The sequence below is a fragment of the Drosophila sulfurigaster genome, chromosome 3 (genome assembly GCF_023558435.1).
Source record: "Drosophila sulfurigaster albostrigata strain 15112-1811.04 chromosome 3, ASM2355843v2, whole genome shotgun sequence".
NCBI classification, from domain to species: Eukaryota; Metazoa; Arthropoda; class Insecta; order Diptera; family Drosophilidae; genus Drosophila; species Drosophila sulfurigaster.
In genome coordinates, this window is record NC_084883.1 from 35,262,976 (window position 1) to 35,284,002 (window position 21,027).

General features: G+C 40.7%; 3 protein-coding genes across 4 annotated transcripts; 2 read left to right on the forward strand and 1 right to left on the reverse strand.

Annotated features, from left to right (window-relative positions):
• Positions 1–42: 42 nt before the first annotated feature.
• Positions 43–18,387, forward strand: LOC133845476 (phosphatidylinositol 4-phosphate 3-kinase C2 domain-containing subunit beta). Of its 2 annotated transcripts, none has more exons than XM_062279943.1 (16): positions 43–376; positions 2,267–3,381; positions 3,444–3,496; positions 6,104–6,859; positions 6,921–7,009; positions 7,403–8,045; positions 8,109–8,679; positions 8,743–9,382; positions 9,442–9,687; positions 9,744–10,180; positions 10,242–10,634; positions 10,702–10,902; positions 16,382–16,578; positions 16,638–16,729; positions 16,785–16,934; positions 16,995–18,387. In XM_062279943.1, the coding sequence occupies exons 2-16, from the start codon at positions 2,297–2,299 to the stop codon at positions 17,172–17,174; spliced, it is 5,733 nt and encodes a 1,910-aa protein (XP_062135927.1). In that variant the 5' UTR covers positions 43–376; positions 2,267–2,296; the 3' UTR covers positions 17,175–18,387. The 2 variants fall into 2 exon arrangements, with proteins under 2 accessions (XP_062135927.1, XP_062135929.1); XM_062279945.1 differs by lacking the exon at positions 43–376 and adding an exon at positions 1,655–1,856.
• LOC133845478 (uncharacterized) lies at positions 11,108–15,321 on the reverse strand. The gene is made up of 4 exons (XM_062279947.1): positions 15,045–15,321; positions 14,772–14,968; positions 13,801–13,888; positions 11,108–13,431 (listed from the first exon to the last, which is right to left on the reverse strand). The coding sequence occupies exons 1-4, from the start codon at positions 15,070–15,072 to the stop codon at positions 11,294–11,296; spliced, it is 2,451 nt and encodes an 816-aa protein (XP_062135931.1). The 5' UTR covers positions 15,073–15,321; the 3' UTR covers positions 11,108–11,293.
• Positions 18,388–18,607: 220 nt separating the features above from the next.
• LOC133845479 (mitochondrial import inner membrane translocase subunit Tim13) lies at positions 18,608–19,118 on the forward strand. The gene has a single exon (XM_062279948.1). It carries the CDS (start codon positions 18,747–18,749, stop codon positions 19,023–19,025), a length of 279 nt encoding a protein of 92 aa, XP_062135932.1. The 5' UTR covers positions 18,608–18,746; the 3' UTR covers positions 19,026–19,118.
• Positions 19,119–21,027: the final 1,909 nt, after the last annotated feature.

The window sequence follows — 21,027 nt, forward strand, 5'->3', positions numbered from 1 at the left end:
CACACACACACCTAGTCGTTTGTTATTAGTCCGTGTATTGTGCGCGGTGACTGAAGTAATTTAGAAGCATTTAAGTAAAAACAATTGTAAATAAAATGTATTGAAGAGAATTTAATGTATTGCACCTACGTGTTAATAAGTGTTTAGTCCGAATCGTATTGTTTTGTTTGTTCGTGTCTTCGTGTTAAAGTAAAAAGTCTTCGTGTTATATCTGTTTGTATGTGTGCATGTATGTGTAAGTGGAGGAAGCTCCAAAGCCGCGGAAGAGACGAGAAATTCAATGAAAACGGAATAAATATATAGCATATGCACTTTAAGGCAACACCATTCGAAGCCCGAGTATTAAGCAACTATAAGAAAAACAACAACAGCGCAAGTAAGTTTTCCAAAAAGTGAAACTAAACACATCTGCACACAAATACGTACAAATTGTACATATGTAGATATGCCAGTGTACGTACATATGTAAATTGCCTACGATTAATGTATGTATGTAGTTACAATTGTGCACATAAATGCTTATTTGAATGTTTGTGTGAATGTGTTCACTTGTTCAGCGACAAGCTCTATTATCATTATATAAAAGAATTTCAAGCATTTTTATCATTCGCATTTTTGCTGTTCGTTCTTTTTTCGAAATCACAAAACACACACACAACTCTACGTTTCATGTAAGAGTATGAGTGTGTGCACACCTTTGTGCAGAAATATTTATGTACATTTGTACGTATGCAAATTTCAACTCGACGAATTGCTGTTTCTCTTTTGTATTATTTATTGCTTGTTAGTTTTTAAATACGCTTTATTGATTGTCTTTAACCTTAGCCACCCTGACAGCTACTTTCCCATTGCCGGTAAAAAAAGTTTTTGCATATATGCATTGCTGCCCATTTTGCTTTCATAGATTTTTTTGTAGCCTTTATATATGTGTGTGTGTGTGTGTATATACCGGCCCCACATCTGTGTTGTGTTCTTACGCTGGTTGTATGAGTATGGGTTTGTGCGCACGTGTGTGTGTTAAGCATTCATGCTGAACAGCTGTTTCTCTTAAGGCGAACGTGAGAAAGTCGCGCATTTGTTTATTTTCATTCGCCACACACAGAATCGCAGCAACAACAACCTACAACGACAATTGCCTTATCGCGGCGTTTCTATGAAATGTAAACTTAACATACACATACACATTTGGGGCAATTATTTGGATTAACAGGGCATATATTGTATGCACACGCATACATTCACAAGTTTCGATAAAGTAATGTATGTGTAGGCATTAGTTAGTTCTGTTAAGTAACAAACTTTTTTGAATTTATTTTAATATTGAATTATTTTGAAACATACATATTAGCTGTTTATCACTTATCATATTTGAGATACTTCCGTTAGCTAATCTCAAGTCTGTTTCGGATATCTATGTCAAACAGATGTTTGCCACAACAGCTGATTGTCTTATCAGTTTTCAAAAACAACCCTGTGTTTGTTTACTTCGTTACTAGTTGCGTATTTCTCTCAGTGTCTGCACAAACGCGGGTCATTGAACAGGTACAACAAAAAAAAAGCTGACGAAATTTGTTATAAATTTATGAATGTAAAATTGCCGCTTCAATTAAGATCACTTTATAATGTCAAAAGCACAAGATGTCACTCGGAAAATACTCTAATAAATATTGTGATACATACAACATATATTTCGTCAAGTGTAGAAAGTATTAGGAATACCTCTACCATACTCATAATGACTTTTTTTGGACAATAAGGAAAGATTAAAGAGATCTTTAATCTTTAAAATTCACAAGTTTTATAGAAACATCTTGAAGATACGCCTTAGATCATCGACAAGCTATGATTTGGAGCAGGTATTATCACTGGGAATACCCTGAAAATACTCTCATACCATGAATAATATTCAATTGCTCAAGCATGTCGATAAGAATGTGCGAAATTGCTTAGAATATATTTAGTTGGTAGATAGTCTTCATATTTATTTATTGGTGATTGAGCGTTGCTGAATCATATCTGGCCTTGGGCTGGTACTCCGATCCCCCAAAAAATAATTGTATATTTTTGTTTTGTTCTTTATGAAGTTGGTTTACAACGCGTAATCTATTTTATCGTGCTTTTTCTGTTATCGCCTAGAGCCGAACGTGGCCCACAGATAAGCGAGGCGACAGAAATGGGCAAAGAACATTGTTCGAATCAAGTTGAAAGCGGACAGAAATCAACAATTTGAGAAATAAATACTTATACATATACTATTCTTTTGCAGCTGATCGCGGACAAAGACGCTGAGTGGATAATGTCGAATCAGGCGCAAATCGACTACGATCGGCAATTCCAGGAGGATTTGGCCAAAGCAACGGCGCTCAGCTTGGAACAGCAGGCCCTCGATGATTACAGGCGGCACAAGAAGTATGGCGCCAGCTCTGCCGAATATTATGCCCAGCAACAGCAACAACACCAGCACCATCAGCAACAACGCAGCTACAATGTCGTCCAGCGACGTCACTCGGAGGTGCATCAGGTGCCCACCACGTTGGGCAATTTGGAACGTTCACGCACGCCGCCTGCGCAGACGGGTAATGGGAATGGCAACGGCAATGGGGAGAGCGATCTGATCTGTTTTGCCAGTCCGACCAGTAAGCAGCCAACGGCGGACAGCGGCGGTGGCAGCACGTTTGAGCGACTGATTGAGGATCTGCAACGCGTGCAGACCCACAATCCACAGTCAGCATTAGTGCCCGTGGGTCCGGTGGCAGCTGCCACACCAATTCCCGTCCATTATCCGCCGCCAGCCGCTGCACCAAGTTATGGCACCGTACCTGGTGCCATGGGCATGCAACTGGTGCCTTATCAGGCTGCAGCGCAGCAGCCACAGCAACGACCACTCAACCAGGAGGAACTGCAGCGGCTCTACAGCATGCCCAATCAGTTGGCGCTACAGCCAGTGGCACCTGTGCAGCAGGCAGGCTTCATGTACTACGCTCCCACATTCTCGGCGCCCGTGGTGCCCGGCTCGGCTGCCTATATGCCACCACAATATCCATCGCATGGCTATGGCTTCGGTGGCTATGCTGGCTACGCTCCCAGCAATGCCGGCTACGCTCCTAGCAGTGCCGGCAGTTCCACGCATGTGGACTTTTCCCGTCCCCATAGTACGCCACTGGGAGGAGCAACTACTGTCAGTGGCAGCAGCATCAGCAGTAGCCCACTGAATCACTCCGTTCCACATTCCGCTGCAGCAACACCAGCTCCAAGTGTTGCCGGTTTCAATGTCAATCCACGTCGTGCCACGCCCCCCATTGGCAGCGTGCCTTCGGTTGGACCATCGTTAATGCCACAACGCTCTGGCAACGATTTGATCGATCTGAACAAGGATGATTAGTATGCATTAACAACTTTTGAATGTCTGAATTCTTTATCTAACTTTGCGTTTTCCTTTGCAGTTCCCGTGTCAGTGTGCTGGAGGCATTCGATCCATTGCTCAATGAGAATTCTGGTAAGCTATGGGTCATACTCTATTTGTGTAACAATATATTTATATAGCGAATTGCCATTTATAAAGCGTATATCAAAGCGGTTAGGGAGCTTGTCACGTAGAACTGTGGATAGAATTGATGACATTTTATGCAAATTCCATGTATTGTTTAGGTATAAACAGAAGAATAAAATTATCGAGTGCTCAAATTTATAAATCATTTAGAGGAAATGTTATTTGGTGATTTATAAATATATTTTTTTTAATTATTTAGGGAATTTAGGTTGTAATACAGTAACATTTACTTCATTAAATTAATCAAATTATTGTACAGAATTTTACATACATCAAAAATGTATAAGAACTTTTTAATAATTGTTTTCATTAATTGATTTGACTTGGCTGAATTTGACTCTTTGATAATCCAAAATTAAATATTTCTGTAAATAAAGTCGTTATCGTCCCGCATATATTTTGTTCCGATTGAGGTGTCGTGAGTCCAAATTTGAATAATTTTGTAGTAATTCAATTCCCTAACCCCTTGGTTTTTTTTATTAATTAAAGTAAAGGAGAAATAAGTAGTTTTATTTCATCTGTTTCGCTGGCAGTGAAGTCAAATTATTGCTTTATTATTAGGAATTTAATTAGAGTGCAGTCTGTTATAATTTTATTTTTAATTATGGTGTTTTGGTTTCGGTTAAGTTCTCATCGGTCATTCAATCGTATTTACGTCTGACGCTACCGCTGCTGCTGTAACTGTTGTTGGTGTTGTTGTTGTTGTTATATTTAGTATATAGAGATTGAGTTACAAACAAATCGAAGAAAAAGGAAACCTGTTAAACTATTACTCTCTGTTTCTCTATCTTGCAGTGTCGCAAAAGTAATACATTTTTCAATGAATACTTCTACTACTACTATCCATACTAAAGTACTACTACTACCACTACTACTACCAAAACTGCAACCACTTAACACACCACCCACAACCACAACTACAATGAAAAGACAACAACAACAAACATAATGTATAAGAAAAGTCAGGTGACAGAAAGAAATACATCACCAGCTAACGGCAAAAATGGGCTCAGGGTTTTTCGGTGTGGAAACAAATAAAAAAAAATATGCGAAAAATATACATGTCATGCATATGTTAATAGAACCACCACTTGCAACCACCTACTTGCATCACACACACATACACACACACACACATCACATATTGAAATTCGTGCCTTCCACGACTGCAGCAGAATAAATATCTAGAGATACTTTTGTATTTCTATATACAGACTGCAAGCGAGTAAATTTACAAATTTACAATCACAACAAAAATTTAACTAATTCCTTTTATTAATTATGATTTTTTGTTAAAATTTTCAACACGAATTTGACATGTTTGTCCACTTTCATTTGGGTTTTCCAAATGAATATGTATTATTTCAGTTTAATATTATTTGAGAGTATTACGAAGAACCAGATTGTGATTTGCAGCTCCATAAATAACATGCATACATCTAAACGAAACTTATATACATACATAATATATTTAAAATATATATATATATACATACGTATGTTTAATACAAATCTTGTATAACGTTGAGACCAATGTAATAAATTAAATGTCTGAGAATAAACAATACCAATTTTATGTTGTTTTATTAAACATTCTTCATCCACGTTTTCTGTGTGCTAAAAATCATTTGCAATTGATCGCAGATCGTTGTCGATCACTGATCTTATCATCTTTGTTCTACAGTAATATTAACATATGTATGTATATATAGACATTAATGTTTGCTTTATGCTTTAGCTTTCCTTAGAATTTCATAGTTGTTGGTGATTAGCTTTTAACACTTTAAAATTCCATTGCTGCATCGAGAGACATTTTGTTTTTATTATTCTATATATAACAATTTCAATATATGTTGTATGTTGTATATAACAGTAATTATTAAAAAATATCATTTTATAAAAATTAACTTGCGAAGACATCCAAATCTGATATATATTGATAGATTTTGGCAAACTAAGAAATAAATTTTATGTAAATGTAAATATTTACTTCTGTTTATCATTCAAAGGAGATTAAATGTTTATATATCAAATATTTTGTACTATAAACAAATAGATGATTTCCTCTATAAGATATCAGAATAAGTTGAAAGAGTAAAAATATATGAGTGTTGACAGCTGCTGAGCAGATGTTGGGGAAAGGTCATAGACAATCTTTGCGCTATATATACGTATTTATATATATATATATATATATTTAATGTTGTGTAGGTGTCGCCTTGCGTGGGTGTACAATTGGCTATTAGATGGACAGACAGAGGAGGCGGGCCAGGGGAAGGCGCAGACGTCTCTACGACAGAATTGGATTTGTTAGCATAGATTTGTGATTTGTTCTCTGCTGTCGCTCCGACACTCTCAGTCTCACTCTCTCTCTCGCTTAGAGTCCAATTCGCGGGTGACGTCTTTATTTTTGGCAACACGCTTGAATCCCCTCAGACTGCTCAATGTGATCAGTCGTGTGGCATTTGCAGAATTGCCAGCGATGTGAATCGTTGTTTGATTTGATTCAGTGTTTCATTGATAATACTAACTCAATGCACTCGCTACTTGCAGGCAACGACGGCGCCTCCGATTGCACCTCGTACTACGCCGAGTACGATCCGTTTGACTTTCTGTACAGCGGCGACAATGGCACACAGTATTCGGATCCCATGTACGAGGCCGTCAACAGGTGGGACAAGAATGCCGCCAACAGTGGCAGCGTCAGTGTCAGTTCCATTGGCTGGCGTACCGATTACCTCAATCAGCCCACGCATTCCCACACGCCATCTCCGACGCCCTTAGTAACAGGAGCATCAGCAGCAGCAACAGCGATTGAATCAGCATCAATGGCTGCCTCCAATTCAGGCTCGGTGTCGCCGCCTCCTCCGCTGCCGCCACGTAATCAGCAGCTGTACGAGTCAAGCGTTAGCATGGCCTCCACATCCTCATCGCGGCCACAGCAAACACAACAATCGCCCTTCACGGACAGCTACACCAACAGCATACCAGCCCATGTGGTGCTGGATCGTCGGAAAACCTGCACACGTCTCTACGAGCTGATCAGTGAGCAGCGAACAGATGATCCCGAGTTGCTGGAGTTCTACAACATGGTGCGAGAGCTGCGTGGCAGCTATCCCCATGCGGATGAAGACACTAATGTGGGTCATGTGATTGCAGCTGAGTTCAATTATCATTACATGATGGACACCAGCATCAAGGTGATTGTGCATCCTGCTGTCAATACGCTGCAAATTCATGCATTGGCCAATTCTTTGGCTGGTGAACAGTTCAAGGGCTACGGCACGCCAGTGACCTTCACCTGTGACAGTAAGTAAACCTCATTAATGTGTTTAGTGTTGTTAAACTAATGCTTTATGCTTGCTTGCAGTTGACTCTGTGGTGGCGCAGGTTGTGGCTCAGGCTTTGGCCTCACTGGAGGGACAAGTGAAGGGCACTGTGACCGACTTTGCAGTCAAGGTGCGTATTGAGAGGTTTAATTACTTACATTGATGTGTCTACTACTTTGAGAGTAGCTTACTACGTAGAAGAAAAGCATCTATAATGAATATGCATCTCCATAAATCATAATATAATATATTTTTTGAAATTAAGGCAATTAAAGGAAGTCCACATGTAAAAATATATAATTCTAAGAGATCAAAAATGGTAGACCCACTAAAATAGTTCTCAATCACTCTTGTATGATCTACGAATATGTTTGTTTTAAAATGTGGATAGCTACTGTAGATGTGTTTGGTAATGCATCTGAGAAGCTTTAGAAGAAACCTTTCATTAACCGTACAAAATAATATTGCAATAAACAAATTTTCTTAGCAATATTCTTACTTTATTAATTTATCTGTATTTCAGCCCATTGGCTTGCTGGAATGGCTGGCGCCCACATCGAAGCTGAGCCAGCTGGAGTGTGTGCACAATAGCTTTCAGCTGGAAAAGGATGTACACTTGGGACTATGCGTGAGCAGTGCAGCCAACATGCAAGCAATTGCACGCACAGCGCAGGATGATGAGCACGATGCGGATCTGTTGCCGGAGCATGTGCTTCCCAATGAGGTGGTGCCCATTGTCACCTACGACAACATGATGATACTCATCGAGACACTCGAAATGGAGATAGACAAGCTGGAGTCTGCAGTGGATGGCACGCCAGCTGGCAGAAGTAGCGTGGTCAGCTGTTCGGGTGTAGTGCAGGCTGTCAAAGCCATTTGTGCTTTATTGGGTTCCATAGATACTCTGGAGATTGCGCGCTGCATTGGCGAACTCAAGCGCATCTGTGAGGAGGCACAGACCAAGTACAGTGTGGCGGGCGCCAACAATCCCGAGATCATTAGTGACTATGGTGAATATGCGCAAGTGACGCTACGACCACGCTCGCTGCTCGAACAGATCAAACTCAAGTGCAATCGACTGCGCGATGCAGTCCAAGAGCTGGTGGAACTCTATGCCAATGTTTTTCGCGTTGCCTTCTCCGTGAAGACGCCGGACTACTCAACGAGTAAGTGTGATTAATATTTATTCATTTCGATGCCGTGCTAATGTGTGATTCTTAAACTTCTAGCTCCCATACCCATTTCGTGCGTCTCTAAGCCGATTGTGGTCAGTATCAACTGCCTGCACAGACCACCACCAAACTGGAAGTATGAGGATTACTCCCTCTGTGTGCAGCTTGTTTACGGCACCCGTCTGTTGTCTAAGCCACATGTGCTCAACTGCTCTAGTGATACGACTGGTGGCCTATTTCCACGTCTCAACTTTAGCGCTTGGCTCACCTTTGAGCAGCATCCCATTTGCACGCTGCCACGGGAGGCGCGTATTACATTTGTGCTGTATGGCAAGCAGGCGGCAAGCGAGAATGAACCGAATGCCGATCCAAATGGAGAGAGGCGTCAGGTGACCACCGAGCTGGGTTGGTGCTCTATTCAGCTGTTTGACTTCAAACGCACCATGATCTGTGGCCCTTATTTGCTGTCTGTTTGGCCACCGACCACGGACAAAATGCTGGGACCTGCGCCAGCGCGTGGCTGTCATCCGCATCCGGATTTCTGCCCTGTGCTGAGCATTGAAGTTCCGCCCTACGGTGGACGTATTGAGTTCCCTGAGCATCAGGAGGCCCCCAAGCCAGCACCACAGTAAGTAGTTGCGTGGCTTTTACGAGATTACGTTGCTCACCTTTTGCGTATTTACTTTTGTAGCTATGATTTTGCTTCGTTGGACGCCAATTTGCAGGAAGAGTTGCTGGACACAGCCGAGCTAGGCTACACGGGTGCTTCGGAGCGCCGGGAAGTGTTCTGGGAGAAGCGTTTGTATCTGCAAAACTATCCCAATGCGCTGCCCAAAGTTCTGCATGCAGCGCACAGCTGGGATTATGCAAATCTCATTGATCTGCATTCGCTGTTGCATTCCTGGGCGCCTCTGTCGCCGCTTCAGGCACTAGAGTTGTTGCTGCCACGTTATCCGGATGCCAAGGTGCGTGAGAAAGCCGTGGAATGGATCTCGCACATGCCCAACGATCAGTTAGTCGACTTTCTGCCCCAACTCGTGCAGTCGCTGAAGCATGATACTTATGAGGCCTCCGCTTTGGCACGTTTCCTATTGGCCAAGTGTCTGGAGTCGCCACGCTTTGCACATCACATGTACTGGCTTCTGGTGCACAGTCTACCCGATGATCCGCTTAACTCGATTGGCGCTGCGCTCGTTGATCAGGAGTACGATGAGTCGCAGATTACACAGGCTCGTTACTATCGCCGCAACAAGATGATGCTGCGTGCTCTAATGGCCATTTGTGGCGAGAAGATGCTCCAGCGTTTTATGTATCAGCATCGCATGTGTCAGGTGTGCAATCTAAACCAATCATCATGTTTTCCTTTGCTAATTGACTTTATCTTTTTTAGAATCTGGCAAAAATCGCAGAATCAGTTAAGGAAGCAAAAGAATCAATGCGTCAGAAGAGTCTCGTTGCGGGCATGGATCAGGTACATCAGGATCTGCTAGAGAAGCCCACGTGCCTGCCGCTCGGTCCAGAGCTGGAGGTGACTGGCGTTAATGTGCGCAACTGTAGCTACTTCAACTCCAACACGTTGCCACTGAAGATCACTTTTGTGGGACCCGATGCTGAACCCCTTCCCGCGATTTTTAAGGTTTTTAACTATTCAATCAATTGGTACCTGTATATACAACTTTTTTCACTTTGCAGTGCGGCGATGATCTGCAGCAGGACATGCTGACCATTCAGCTCATACGCATCATGAACAAAATGTGGTTGGCAGAGCGTCTGGACCTCAAGATGGTCACCTTCAACTGTGTGCCCACCGGCTACAAGAGCGGCATGATTGAGCTAGTCTCCGAGGCGGAAACCCTTCGTAAGATTCAAGTGGAGTGCGGATTGACGGGCTCGTTCAAGGATCGTCCCATTGCCGAGTGGCTGGGCAAACAGAATCCAAGTCCTTTGGAATATCAAAGTGCTGTGCGTAATTTCACACTTTCCTGCGCTGGCTACAGCGTTGCTACCTATGTGCTGGGCATATGTGATCGACACAACGACAACATTATGTTGAAGACTTCGGGACACTTATTCCATATTGATTTTGGTAAATTCCTCGGCGATGCGCAGATGTTTGGCAACTTTAAAAGGTAAGTTTCTAAAACTTCTGACATCTTTCTGCATATTATTAACAACCTATTTTTTAAACAGAGATCGCACACCGTTTGTGCTGACATCGGACATGGCTTATGTGATCAATGGCGGAGATAAACCGTCGACGGACTTTCACTACTTTGTCGACCTCTGTTGTCGTGCATTCAATATTGTGCGCAAGAATGCGGATCTCCTGCTGCACACGTTGGCCCACATGGCCACGGCGGGTATGCCGGGTGTAAATTCCAATGCTGTTACCTATGTACGTCGTGCTCTCTTGCCCTCGCAATCGAATCCTGAAGCGGCGGCCACATTTGCCAAGATGATACAATCCTCGCTGAAGAGCTGGTTCACTCAGTTCAATTTCTTTTTACACAATCTCGCTCAGATGCGTTTCAACAACGACGAGGGCACCGGTGAACTGCTCTCCTTTGTCCCTCGCAAATACACGTGAGTTTTGAATAAATCCAGTATTTCTATTGAAGAGCTGTCTAAATAACTTGTATTGCATTTACAGCATGCAGCAGGATGGTCGGCTGAAGATCGTCAAAGTTGTGCGTTTCCAGAAGCATTACAGCATGGAAAAGTATTATATGTACATATTGCAAGTAACGCGTCATGGACAACGAGATCCCACGCATCTGTTTCGTTCGTATCGCGAGTTCACTGAGTTCCATCAGAAGTTGTGCATACACTTTCCTCTGGTCAAACTGCATAGGTAAGTGAGATTCAGATTTATACATATAACTAGTTTGGAAGGGGGTATTAATTGCAATTTTACCAACATCGATTGATAAGATTTCGCTGTTGAAAATTGCATAGTCTATACAACTGCTTTTGGCCTTCAAATTTTAAATTTGATTTCGTTATCTTCTCCAAAGACGTAACTTTTCGCTTGCACGATATTTCCCTCGTTTGCTAAATTGTTTTATATTTACAACTTTATTTAAACATAGTCAACATGTTATATGGCAATCTACTATTTTATATGGGTATATATCTATAGATATATATTTGAATATATTTATAGAATTATGTACAGATAAAATACTGTCATTGCTAAGGAAATGAAGAGCAGCATTTTAATTGTTGCTATTGAAATCTCCCTCCTAAGCCTCTGTGCCTCTGTCACTGTTACGTTCCAGTTGAACAACTGGACGCAGTGCCTCTGTCATGGTGCGATGCTGACGAATGGCACGTCCAAACGCTCCATCGTCGTCGCTCTCCTCCTGCGAGACCTGGGTTCCAAACAGTCTGGGCACATCCGCCTCTAGATCAGCTGGCAGTGTAATCAGGCGCTGCATCGTTCGTGGAGCAAACTCTGTCTCAGACTCGACGTCTTCGGCAGATTCATAATCCACTTCAGACTCATTGGAGCTAGGGACCTCGGCAGACTGATAGTATTGCAGGTTCTCCACATCGAAGCGTACATGCCGTTGCCGCTTGGCAGGCTGTGGCACCGGCTCCACTGTTTCCTCCTCGCTCGAACTGGAGTTGGGCAATTCCTCCGGTTCGTAACATGTAAGCGGCGCCGCATCTCCTCGAGCACTAAGTGTTGCAGGCTTGGAGACGCGTGGAGCTGGCTGTGGTGCTCGTCGAGCTGGCACCGGCGAGGGGGCGATCTCCAGTTCCTCGCACAGCTCTTCGAAATTGCGCACCTGGCTGGAACTACTTGTGGGTGCATCGCCATTCAGTTCTCCAAACAGATCTTCTATGCTGCTCACATACTTCGTGCCATTGGATCTGTTTTGACTAACGACATCTGCGTATTTCGGCAAATTCCGTGGTGTTTTTAACTTCTCCTGTTGCATCAGGGACTCATAGTCGGGCAGCACGGGCGGAGGCGGCAATCGTGCTTCGTATGGTGGCGGCTCCGTTGGCGGTGCTTCAACTACTGGCTCCATTAGTTCAAGTTCTTGGAAGAGCGTTTCCTGCTGCACCTCATTTGCCAGCTCCAAATGGTTATCTCGTTGTTCTGACAATGGGGACTCCAGGATAGCTGGATGTACCGACCAGTTGGGCTCCGGAATATCCGTCACGGGGTCTAAATTCTCAAAATTTTCCCAATCTTCTTCGATGCCCTTGCCAAACCCTGGCGGACTACTGGGCGCTGGCTCCATCTGCATGCCAGAAAAGTCCGGTTGCATGTCCAAAATATCCGCTTCGTTCATTTCATAGGAGGAACGCTTCAGCTCGAAATCATCATCCTGGTGATGCGACACTAGCTCTAGGTCATCGAATAATTTCGGGGCAAGCACTGGCCTCGATTGCTCAATGGCATCGGGTGTGCCCGCAATAATCTCCACAACAAATGCGGAATCGGTATGTTCCAGGGGAAGTAACTGGCCATCAATTATTCGACTGCTGCGGTTAGTTGAAAGCTCTACTTGTGGCTCTAAAAGAGATTGTTGCGTAGCTTCCAACGGTGACTTCACTTCCAATGTAAGCTTTGGCTCTTGTTTCTGAATGAGCTTTGATTCCACTTCAGGTTCCAGAAGCTCGATTGTTAGTTTAGGCTCTGTTACTTCTCCCAGTTGAAACTGTGTATCCTTGTCTAACTGAAGTTTCACTTCTAGTTCAGGTTGAGGCTCCAATTTTCTTATCCTGGGCTCTGCTCTTTGTTCCAGTTCTAATCTAGGTTCAGCTACTGTTTCCAGTGTCAATATAGGCTCTGTTTTTGGTTCTTGTTGCAATATAGGTTCCACCACTGCTCCATCTAGTGGTTCTTGCTGCATTGTCGGCTGTGGCGAGTTGGGCACGTTATGTACCATAGCAGCCACTGATATGGGTGCTCCTGCGTGATCATCATCGGGTGTCAGCAATTCCGGCACATCATCCACCTGTTCATACTTGACATAACGTCCGTTCTCCTTGTGTGTGAGTTGGGATTGTCTTGGCTGTAAGCCGTCGCCAGCTAGCTTGGCGCTGATTAGCTCATACTTCTCAGCAAAATGATCAAAGTTGGGCATGTCCAGTTGCTGGGCGACAGGTTCATTTGCTGCTTGTTGAGCTAGAGCAACTACAGCAACTGGCGGTGTTGGAGGTTCTCGAGTAGGTGGCGAGTTATAGTATTCATAGTTGGCACTGTAAACGTCACGTCGTCTTCGACGTGCTGCCTGTGGCTCTGATCCAGTGCGATACGGAACTGAGCCAGCCAATTCCGGTATTGTAGGCACCTCCTTGCGTTCCCGAGGCGCAAGGGAAGCCAGCGAAAGATTTGGTACACTTCCTGTTAGGTATTTACTACCTGGAAATAAAGATAATAATTAATATGTTTGTATATATTTTAAAGATAAACAGAAAGCGGTAAATAAATTGTCTTCGCAAATAATAAAAATATACTATAGAGTAATAATTAAAATCGTTGAAGATCCAGATAATTGTCATATCATATTATCTTATATTCCTATCTATAAATTTCCCCATAAGATGGCCATTCCTATATGAAACTGGTCTTTGTCTCTTTTTAAAAATTGTTTCTACCTCGCAAAGCTCGTAAAGCTCTCGCATATATTGTTCCAAGACTAATCAGGCCACCAACTTGCAATTCCATTCACTTTCAGGTAATATCACATAAAAATATCGTATAAACGAAATGATCGTTGGCGCGCTTTACCTGCAGAGTTTGTGGGTCTGGTACTTTCGAATTCCTCCGTATTACGCTGTCGAAACACTCCATGTACAGCGTTGTCGGTGCCGTTAACCTGCAAATTTATTCGGTTAGTTTTGGTTTTTCGAAACTTGTTTCTTAATGGGCATTCCTTTAGGTGCGTTCTACGTCCCCCGCAATTCGATTTGCGTCAATTCCCATTATTCGCTGCAACGACTAAAACAGCTGTGGCCTCTCAGCTGTTCAGTTAGCAGCAACACAACAACAACGACAACAACAACAATGGCAATAGCAACAACCGTAAACGCAACAATAACTATCGCATGCGTCATACGCTTAACTGTAAAAGCGTTACACACGAACACATGACCATTGACAAATACATGCATACTGAAAGCTGTGATACGTTAGAGATGGACTCGCATCAACACGTTTTAAAATATTAACTCACAATTGGAGGACTAAAATAAAGTAACTGTCGTAAATTTAAGATATAATATTTTTATATCAATCCAGTCCATTTATAGCATTGGTTGATTTTGCTATATTATTATTATTATTATTCATTACTATATAAAATCGTATAGTCATTAAATTGCATTTTCCAATTTTGAGTGACAAAGCTGCGCTTAGAACCCACGATCGATATATTTGTGGACTTAAATCAGTCTGTCAAGCTCTTCATCGATTTGCACGAGCTTCATGCTGTCATCGCGTGTTTGTTTTGCCAGCACTAGCAAAGCACTCACCCACACATGAGTACATACTCAAACACTCATACAAACACCTGCTGTTTGTCTTATCATAAATGAGTCGTATTGTAGCTATTGCTGATTTGTTGTTGTTTTTGTTGTTCACATAAGGTATCGAACGTATCATGATACCTTATTAACCTTTATAAATGGCGCATGCAGCAAGTTTTTTTTGTGAACTTGCTATTGTTTTTGTTTATTCTTGTTGCTGTTAATGCTACCCACCTGCGATTCGTAGGCTGCATAACGTGGCGGCTGCTGTGACTGCGACGTTGACTGCGACTGTTGCTGTTGTGTTGTATAAGTGCGATCAAATGTTAGACGCCGTCGGAATCCCCAGAACTTGATGCCGAGCAGAGCGAAGACGAGACTCACGAGCAGCATGGCGGAAGCCAGCAGCGGACCAAAGGCCGCCAAGTGACCTGCAACAGGAGTTGTTGAAATTCGCAAATTGGGTAAATTGGTGAATTTTGAATTGCAGATAGATAGTGCACTTACCTTGGCCCACATACGTTAGCTGAGCCATGACTTTAAATATTTTTGGCCAGCATTTTGCAGTTGTACACCTGATTTTAATGGAGTTTTATTTTCTGTCGTTTTTCGCTTTGATGTGTGTGTGTGTGTGTGTGTGTTTTCTGGTTGGTCTTCAGTTGACTTCTCCACGTCGTCGTTAATCGAACGCCAATGCCGCGACTCTCGGCAACGCAGCTCCCGCGTTCTCAGCGTTTTTTTGTTTTCTGCCGTCCGCTTTGCAGCTCGCTCGTTAACTGATTGGAGCGAGCGAGCGGCTACAGCGATGGCAGCGACAGCGACGCTTATCGGAGCGATATCACGACGCTGCTGCTCCCCAATGCTCGACTCTCGATTCTGGCTGTTTCGCTCTTCTTTCACCCACAGCGCCGCTCTTTGTCTTTGCGCGGCCTTCAGCCAGTTTTGTGTTGTTGTTGTTGTTGTACATATATATATTTCTTTTTTTTTTTGCTGATTTATCAGCCATTAGCTATGTTACCTGTTTTAGACAGAGTCATTCCCACTTCGCGGTCAACTGATAAGCACTCGCTCTATGCTCATATATCATTTATCTGTTGTCTGTTGTTTTGGCCAAGTTTTCTTACCACTCAACATTCATTTCCCTAAACAGCGAGTTCCCCAATTTAAGCAATCACCGCTCTTCTTTTTATTGCTTAATTGTACTCTGATTTCACTTTTAATTGCGCTTGAAACTTAGTTCTTATTAAGCTCAGTTTCAGTTTATAAACGATTCTTAGTATTCATCATAGTTTATGAAATTCTTCTCTCTCTGTTATCTTAAATATCAGATCTCCTAAGCTTTCTCTGATTTCCAACAAATATTGACTGTTATTCTCACTGCAACTTCTTAAAACTTGTTTTTTAATCTTAGATTGTGATAATTATTTGTATTATAATAATTGGATTTTCAATTCTTAGTAGTCTGGCTTCCAAGTATTACGATTTGAAATATTAAAATAATAATTATTTTATTAATGTATAAATGGATATATTATTTTAAACTAATGGATAGTAATATAAACCAATATAAGTCTACTGTAATTTTTATAAATATGTCAAACCTTGGCATTTTATACATTTTGTTACCTCCAAAAATTGATATGATATCAAGAGGGTGGGGAATTTAATTAATAAAGAATTTTAAGATAACAAGTATGAATAGAAAATCAAGTTTATCTATTTGGATTCAAATTATTTGATTGTAAGGATAACATACTAGTATTCATTTTTCACATTTGCCCTTTACTGCCATTTAATTCAAATGTATAATTACTAACGATTTCTTTTATGTACATTTATTATAGTCTTCCAGCTGGCGTTCATGTGGGGCGTTCCAATATTAAGTCTGTAGCGGAAAAGCGTTTACCATTGATTCAGCGTTTCTTAAAGTCGCTTTTCGATGCAGCCGAGGAAATAGCTCATTCGGATCTGGTTTACACATTCTTCCATCCTTTACTGCGCGATCAGCAGGAGGCTAAACTGGAAATGCCCAAAATCAAAGGTAAATAATTAAAGAATTATGTCATATTTTTGATTAATAAATTGTCTTACTCTTTGTAGAAGTCAAACGCCAGCCCTCGCGAGAGAATCCCAATGAAATTGGACAGATTCGACTATCGCTGCAATATCAACGCGGCGTGCTAACTGTGATGGTGAGTGAAGCAATTAGTAGTTGCGAATTAGCGAAACTAACGCGCGATCTTGCAGATACACCACGCCAAAGGACTGCCTATGCTGCAGGGCGGTCAGGAGCCAAATACTTATGTCAAGTGCTACTTGAAACCGGATCCCAGCAAAGCCACCAAACGCAAAACCAAAGTTGTTCGCAAAACATGTGTGCCCAGCTTCATGGAGACGGTAAGCAAAGCAGCCTATAATGTTAACCGATTGTTGGCTAAGAATGTTTTGTATTTGCAGTTGGAGTACCGTATGCCGCTGGATGTGGTGCAACAGCGTCGGCTGCAGGTGACGGTCTGGTCACATGATACGCTGCAGGAGAATGAACTGTTAGGCGGCTTTGAAATAGATCTCTCCAAGCATGATTTGCGTCAGGAGCTGTGCGATTGGCATCGCTTGGGTTCGGTACCTAGGAATTGAATGAATGTTGCAACCTCCCCTTATAACTGACAATCTGGCTAAAACACATACATATACACATACTGTGCCTGTCTTTTCAACGCAATAATACTTACATACTCAAAGTGATTGTACATTCCATATACCGTATACTATTTAAAATACTTATTCTTATGTTAATTTAGCTGACATCCGATAGAATTGTACCTATCACTTGTACATAATATACACAGACTCTTAACACACATGCCCAAAGGTGTTTAACTATTGCACAAAAAAAATTTTAAAAAAATATATACATCTAAAAGATCAGCTGAAAAATTTGTAGAATGTACATAAGTCAACCAAATATAAGTGATATTTGCTGATCAAACATAAGTAGATACTTATGTATATATCTTTATACACAAGCATAAATAATTATTCAGGTCAGTCCCTAGGATGCCGAAAAGTGCACATTTCTAATATACAAATACAATATAGTATATGTATGTATGAACCTAGTTGTAGTTAAACATTCATCCGAATACTAGTTCATTGACCTGGGCCTGGTGCGAGTTTATTACAGTATTAAAAAAGTCGGATTTTCGTATATACACCAAATATTGATAACAATTCAATTTGGATCGGGCAATTGTCAAATATCAGCAACATAACTTTTGGACCTTTATATACAAAAATTAAAACGCACACGTTCAATTTGCTTAGGATCTAAGGAGCCAAAATCCAGGCATCGCTTACTGCCAAAGCAATTTCAGTCCGGCAATATGATCGAACGATTCGTAAACAAATGCGTTCCAAAGAATATTAAGTACTATATAATACTGATTATCTGATCTATAGTGTATTCACTGGGTCACGCCTAATGCTGTTAAAAAATAAAACTAGAGTTTTTATTTTTATACACAATCTGACTTTTTGTCGTACTCTCAGCAAAATCATCAACTAAAAACAAAACAACCAATACTTAACGAAATGTTATAAATAAATTATTATTAAAAAACTGCAATCTTTTTATAGTATATTTTTCTAATTAATCTGAGCAGAAGATCTTTTAAATCAATGTGTAACGCTAATTACAAACTAATTATATTATGCAATAATATTACTATACATGTTAAAGTTTAGCTAACTTTATAGACATTTCCAACAAAATGTGTAATGAAGGGACTTGATCCTAACGAATTGTATGTATGCTAACATAAATAAATGTAATTTATCAAGTGTCTTAAAATTTATTGCGTGCTTTTTATCGAAGGGTATTTGGGCAGGAAAATGTTGGTTACTCGCTTCATAAGTGTATTGGAAAACCCCTGATTAAGATGACCAGTTAATTAAAAGAAAATTTCTATATTTTCATTCATAATCAAAATTTTATATATTTTTATTGCATTATTAATCAGATATCTTAAATTTGCGCGCTCTATAAAGTAAAAATACAAAATTAATAACATTTCATTTGAAATCGAAACAGAAATGTGTCAAGACTGACAGTTGCTTTTATTCATAAATAAAAAAAAGTATCTGTGCGCACAAATCTCGGGAAATTTACATTGATTTCGAAAATTGCAAGTACATTAACAATTAGGGAAAATGGCCCACGCTAATTTGGAGAAGGGTGAACTGATTGTTCAAGTGAAGCAGCAAATCGCGTTGGCCAACGCCCAGGAGATGTTATCCAAGATGACCGATAAGTGTTTCAAGAAGTGCATCAATAAGCCGGGCAAGGCTTTGGATAATTCCGAACAGCGTTGCATAACTCAGTGCATGGATCGCTTTCTGGACACCTGGAATCTCGTCTCCCGCACCTATGGGAATCGCCTGCAACGCGAACAGGTGAAGCAGATGAGCACGGAAAGTGAATTAAATTGATCGAAGGACATACCCATATATAAATTCCATTAAAATAAAGAAGAAACAGATTTTAGTTTTGTTTTGTGCTTGAAGCACTTGTTCAATGTACAATTAATTTGTCTTTAATCTGTTACCGGACATGACACTTCCCCAAGTCAATCGTACCTTATCAGACCGACGATAGATAAGCATTGATTACCACGGCGCAACAGCAGCGACCCCTTAGCCGACCACACCCTGCTGACCCCCCACAAGTTCTGTAATGGATCTGTCTGAGGCTAGTAGCTGTCAGCTTGATATGTGCAAAATTCTGCGATCGTTATCGTGTTTGGAATGGTCTCGTTAGCTAACGGATGAACCAAACGCACATTACAGCGTTGTGTAGTTTCGAGACCACTCTAATCCATTGCACCATCTATTGCCATATGCAAATTATAGTCCATTGTATAGCATCATATTTTTAAAAACTCCATACAAGAAATTTCAAATTTTGAAGTTGGGAAGATATTTTTAAAAGAAAATTTACATTGTTGAATAACATCATTGTATCTCATATAATATTATATAAGAACGAGGTAAACGAATTACAATACATATCATTCAATATTACCCAATAAAATAATAAATAATGTAATTGAGTTTTAAATATATTCCTTAAGAGGCCTCTAGACAGTTCACAATTCACAAGTTTTATAAATTGCTGAAAATATTATCCAGATTATAATATATTAAATATATGTATACTTTGAATTATTATTTTGAACACATCTACATCGATCTTTCAGCTGTCAATTATTTCTTTAGCCGATCTAATAAATCAACATTCATCAATCGTCTATCATTCATAAAACAAAACAAACATAATAAAAGTTTAATACATGTTAACACTCAGCCAAAGACAAATTACGTTTGTTTATGCATTTGCATACTAACAATGAAAATTTTATTGGATTAGTTGACATAAAATTCGTAGATAATTTCGTAAGACATGGTAATAGGCGATCGTAAGCATTAAATTTGATTTTTTGATAATGACACTCCAAATACAGTCTAAAGTTTTGCTATCAAATGTGCGGGGTGCTATCAGGCGTACCCACTACATGATTCCCATTGTTCTTTAATAGGTGCAGGTGACCCGTTGATTTGCCAAAAAATTTGCAGTAAAAAAATAAAAAAAAAAAAAAAATTAAAAGAAAAATCAAAAATAATAATAAAAATGCAAAAGATAAAATGCGAATTGGTGGCCGAACTTATTGGCTCGAATACCAGAGGCGACAAAATCCAACACAGAATTCGTTTTCCTCAACCAGGTACATTCGAAGCCACACAAGTTACGATAAGAACCCGAACCAAAAGGTCTATACATGGTGCAGCCCAGTGCTTTCCAGAAAAAAAGCTCGCTTCCAACACTAAAAATAGTATCAACTGTTACAACAACAAAAATTATAACGATAGGGACAACAACAAGTGCGCTGACGATTGCAAGAATACTTACGATAAGTAGAGCCCTCGGTACCGTTATCTCATCAACTAATCGGACCTCGGTACACACCCGCCAAACTTGCTAGACAATAGATGGGTAGGTGAATGGGAAGAAGGGAGGGATCTTGATTATACATACTATATGCACATGTAGCTCAAATCGGAAAGAAACCGCAGGTAACGCAGGGGCAATTACACTATCAAAGCAAACAGAACCTCAACGCAAGGTGATTAATGATAAGCTGCTCTTCATAATAGATTATTTCAGTTCTACCAGCTTTATTGTGAGATCTAACAAATTGATGCGTAATGCAAACATAAGAGATTGAGTACAATAAACAATTGTCACCAGAAAGTTGGATATTTCATAAGTCTCATGACTCACGTTTTTAAAAAATGATTATTGTAGATTTTGGACTTCTTTTGCTATGTGAAACATTTTTTGAATCAACGATCAGATAAGACATTTTATAAAAGGATGTGATGAAATATTGGCTATAACAATGTAATGATCAATAGTTGACTTTAAGGGTAATTT

What these genes read in the sequence shown, in the direction of transcription:
- LOC133845476 (XM_062279943.1), top strand. Translation starts at nt 2,297, where the DNA reads ATGTCGAATCAGGCGCAAATCGACTACGATCGGCAATTCCAGGAGGAT. An exon ending in CCCTTCCCGCGATTTTTAAG is followed by an intron (nt 9,688 to 9,743) that starts GTTTTTAACTAT and finishes TTCACTTTGCAG; the next exon opens with TGCGGCGATGATCTGCAGCA. An exon ending in ATGTTTGGCAACTTTAAAAG is followed by an intron (nt 10,181 to 10,241) that starts GTAAGTTTCTAA and finishes TTTTTTAAACAG; the next exon opens with AGATCGCACACCGTTTGTGC.
- LOC133845478 (XM_062279947.1), bottom strand. Translation starts at nt 15,072, where the DNA reads ATGGCTCAGCTAACGTATGTGGGCCAAG. An exon ending in GCTAACGTATGTGGGCCAAG is followed by an intron (nt 14,969 to 15,044) that starts GTAAGTGCACTA and finishes CTCCTGTTGCAG; the next exon opens with GTCACTTGGCGGCCTTTGGT. An exon ending in ATGCAGCCTACGAATCGCAG is followed by an intron (nt 13,889 to 14,771) that starts GTGGGTAGCATT and finishes ATAAATTTGCAG; the next exon opens with GTTAACGGCACCGACAACGC.
- LOC133845479 (XM_062279948.1), top strand. Translation starts at nt 18,747, where the DNA reads ATGGCCCACGCTAATTTGGAGAAGGGTGAACTGATTGTTCAAGTGAAG.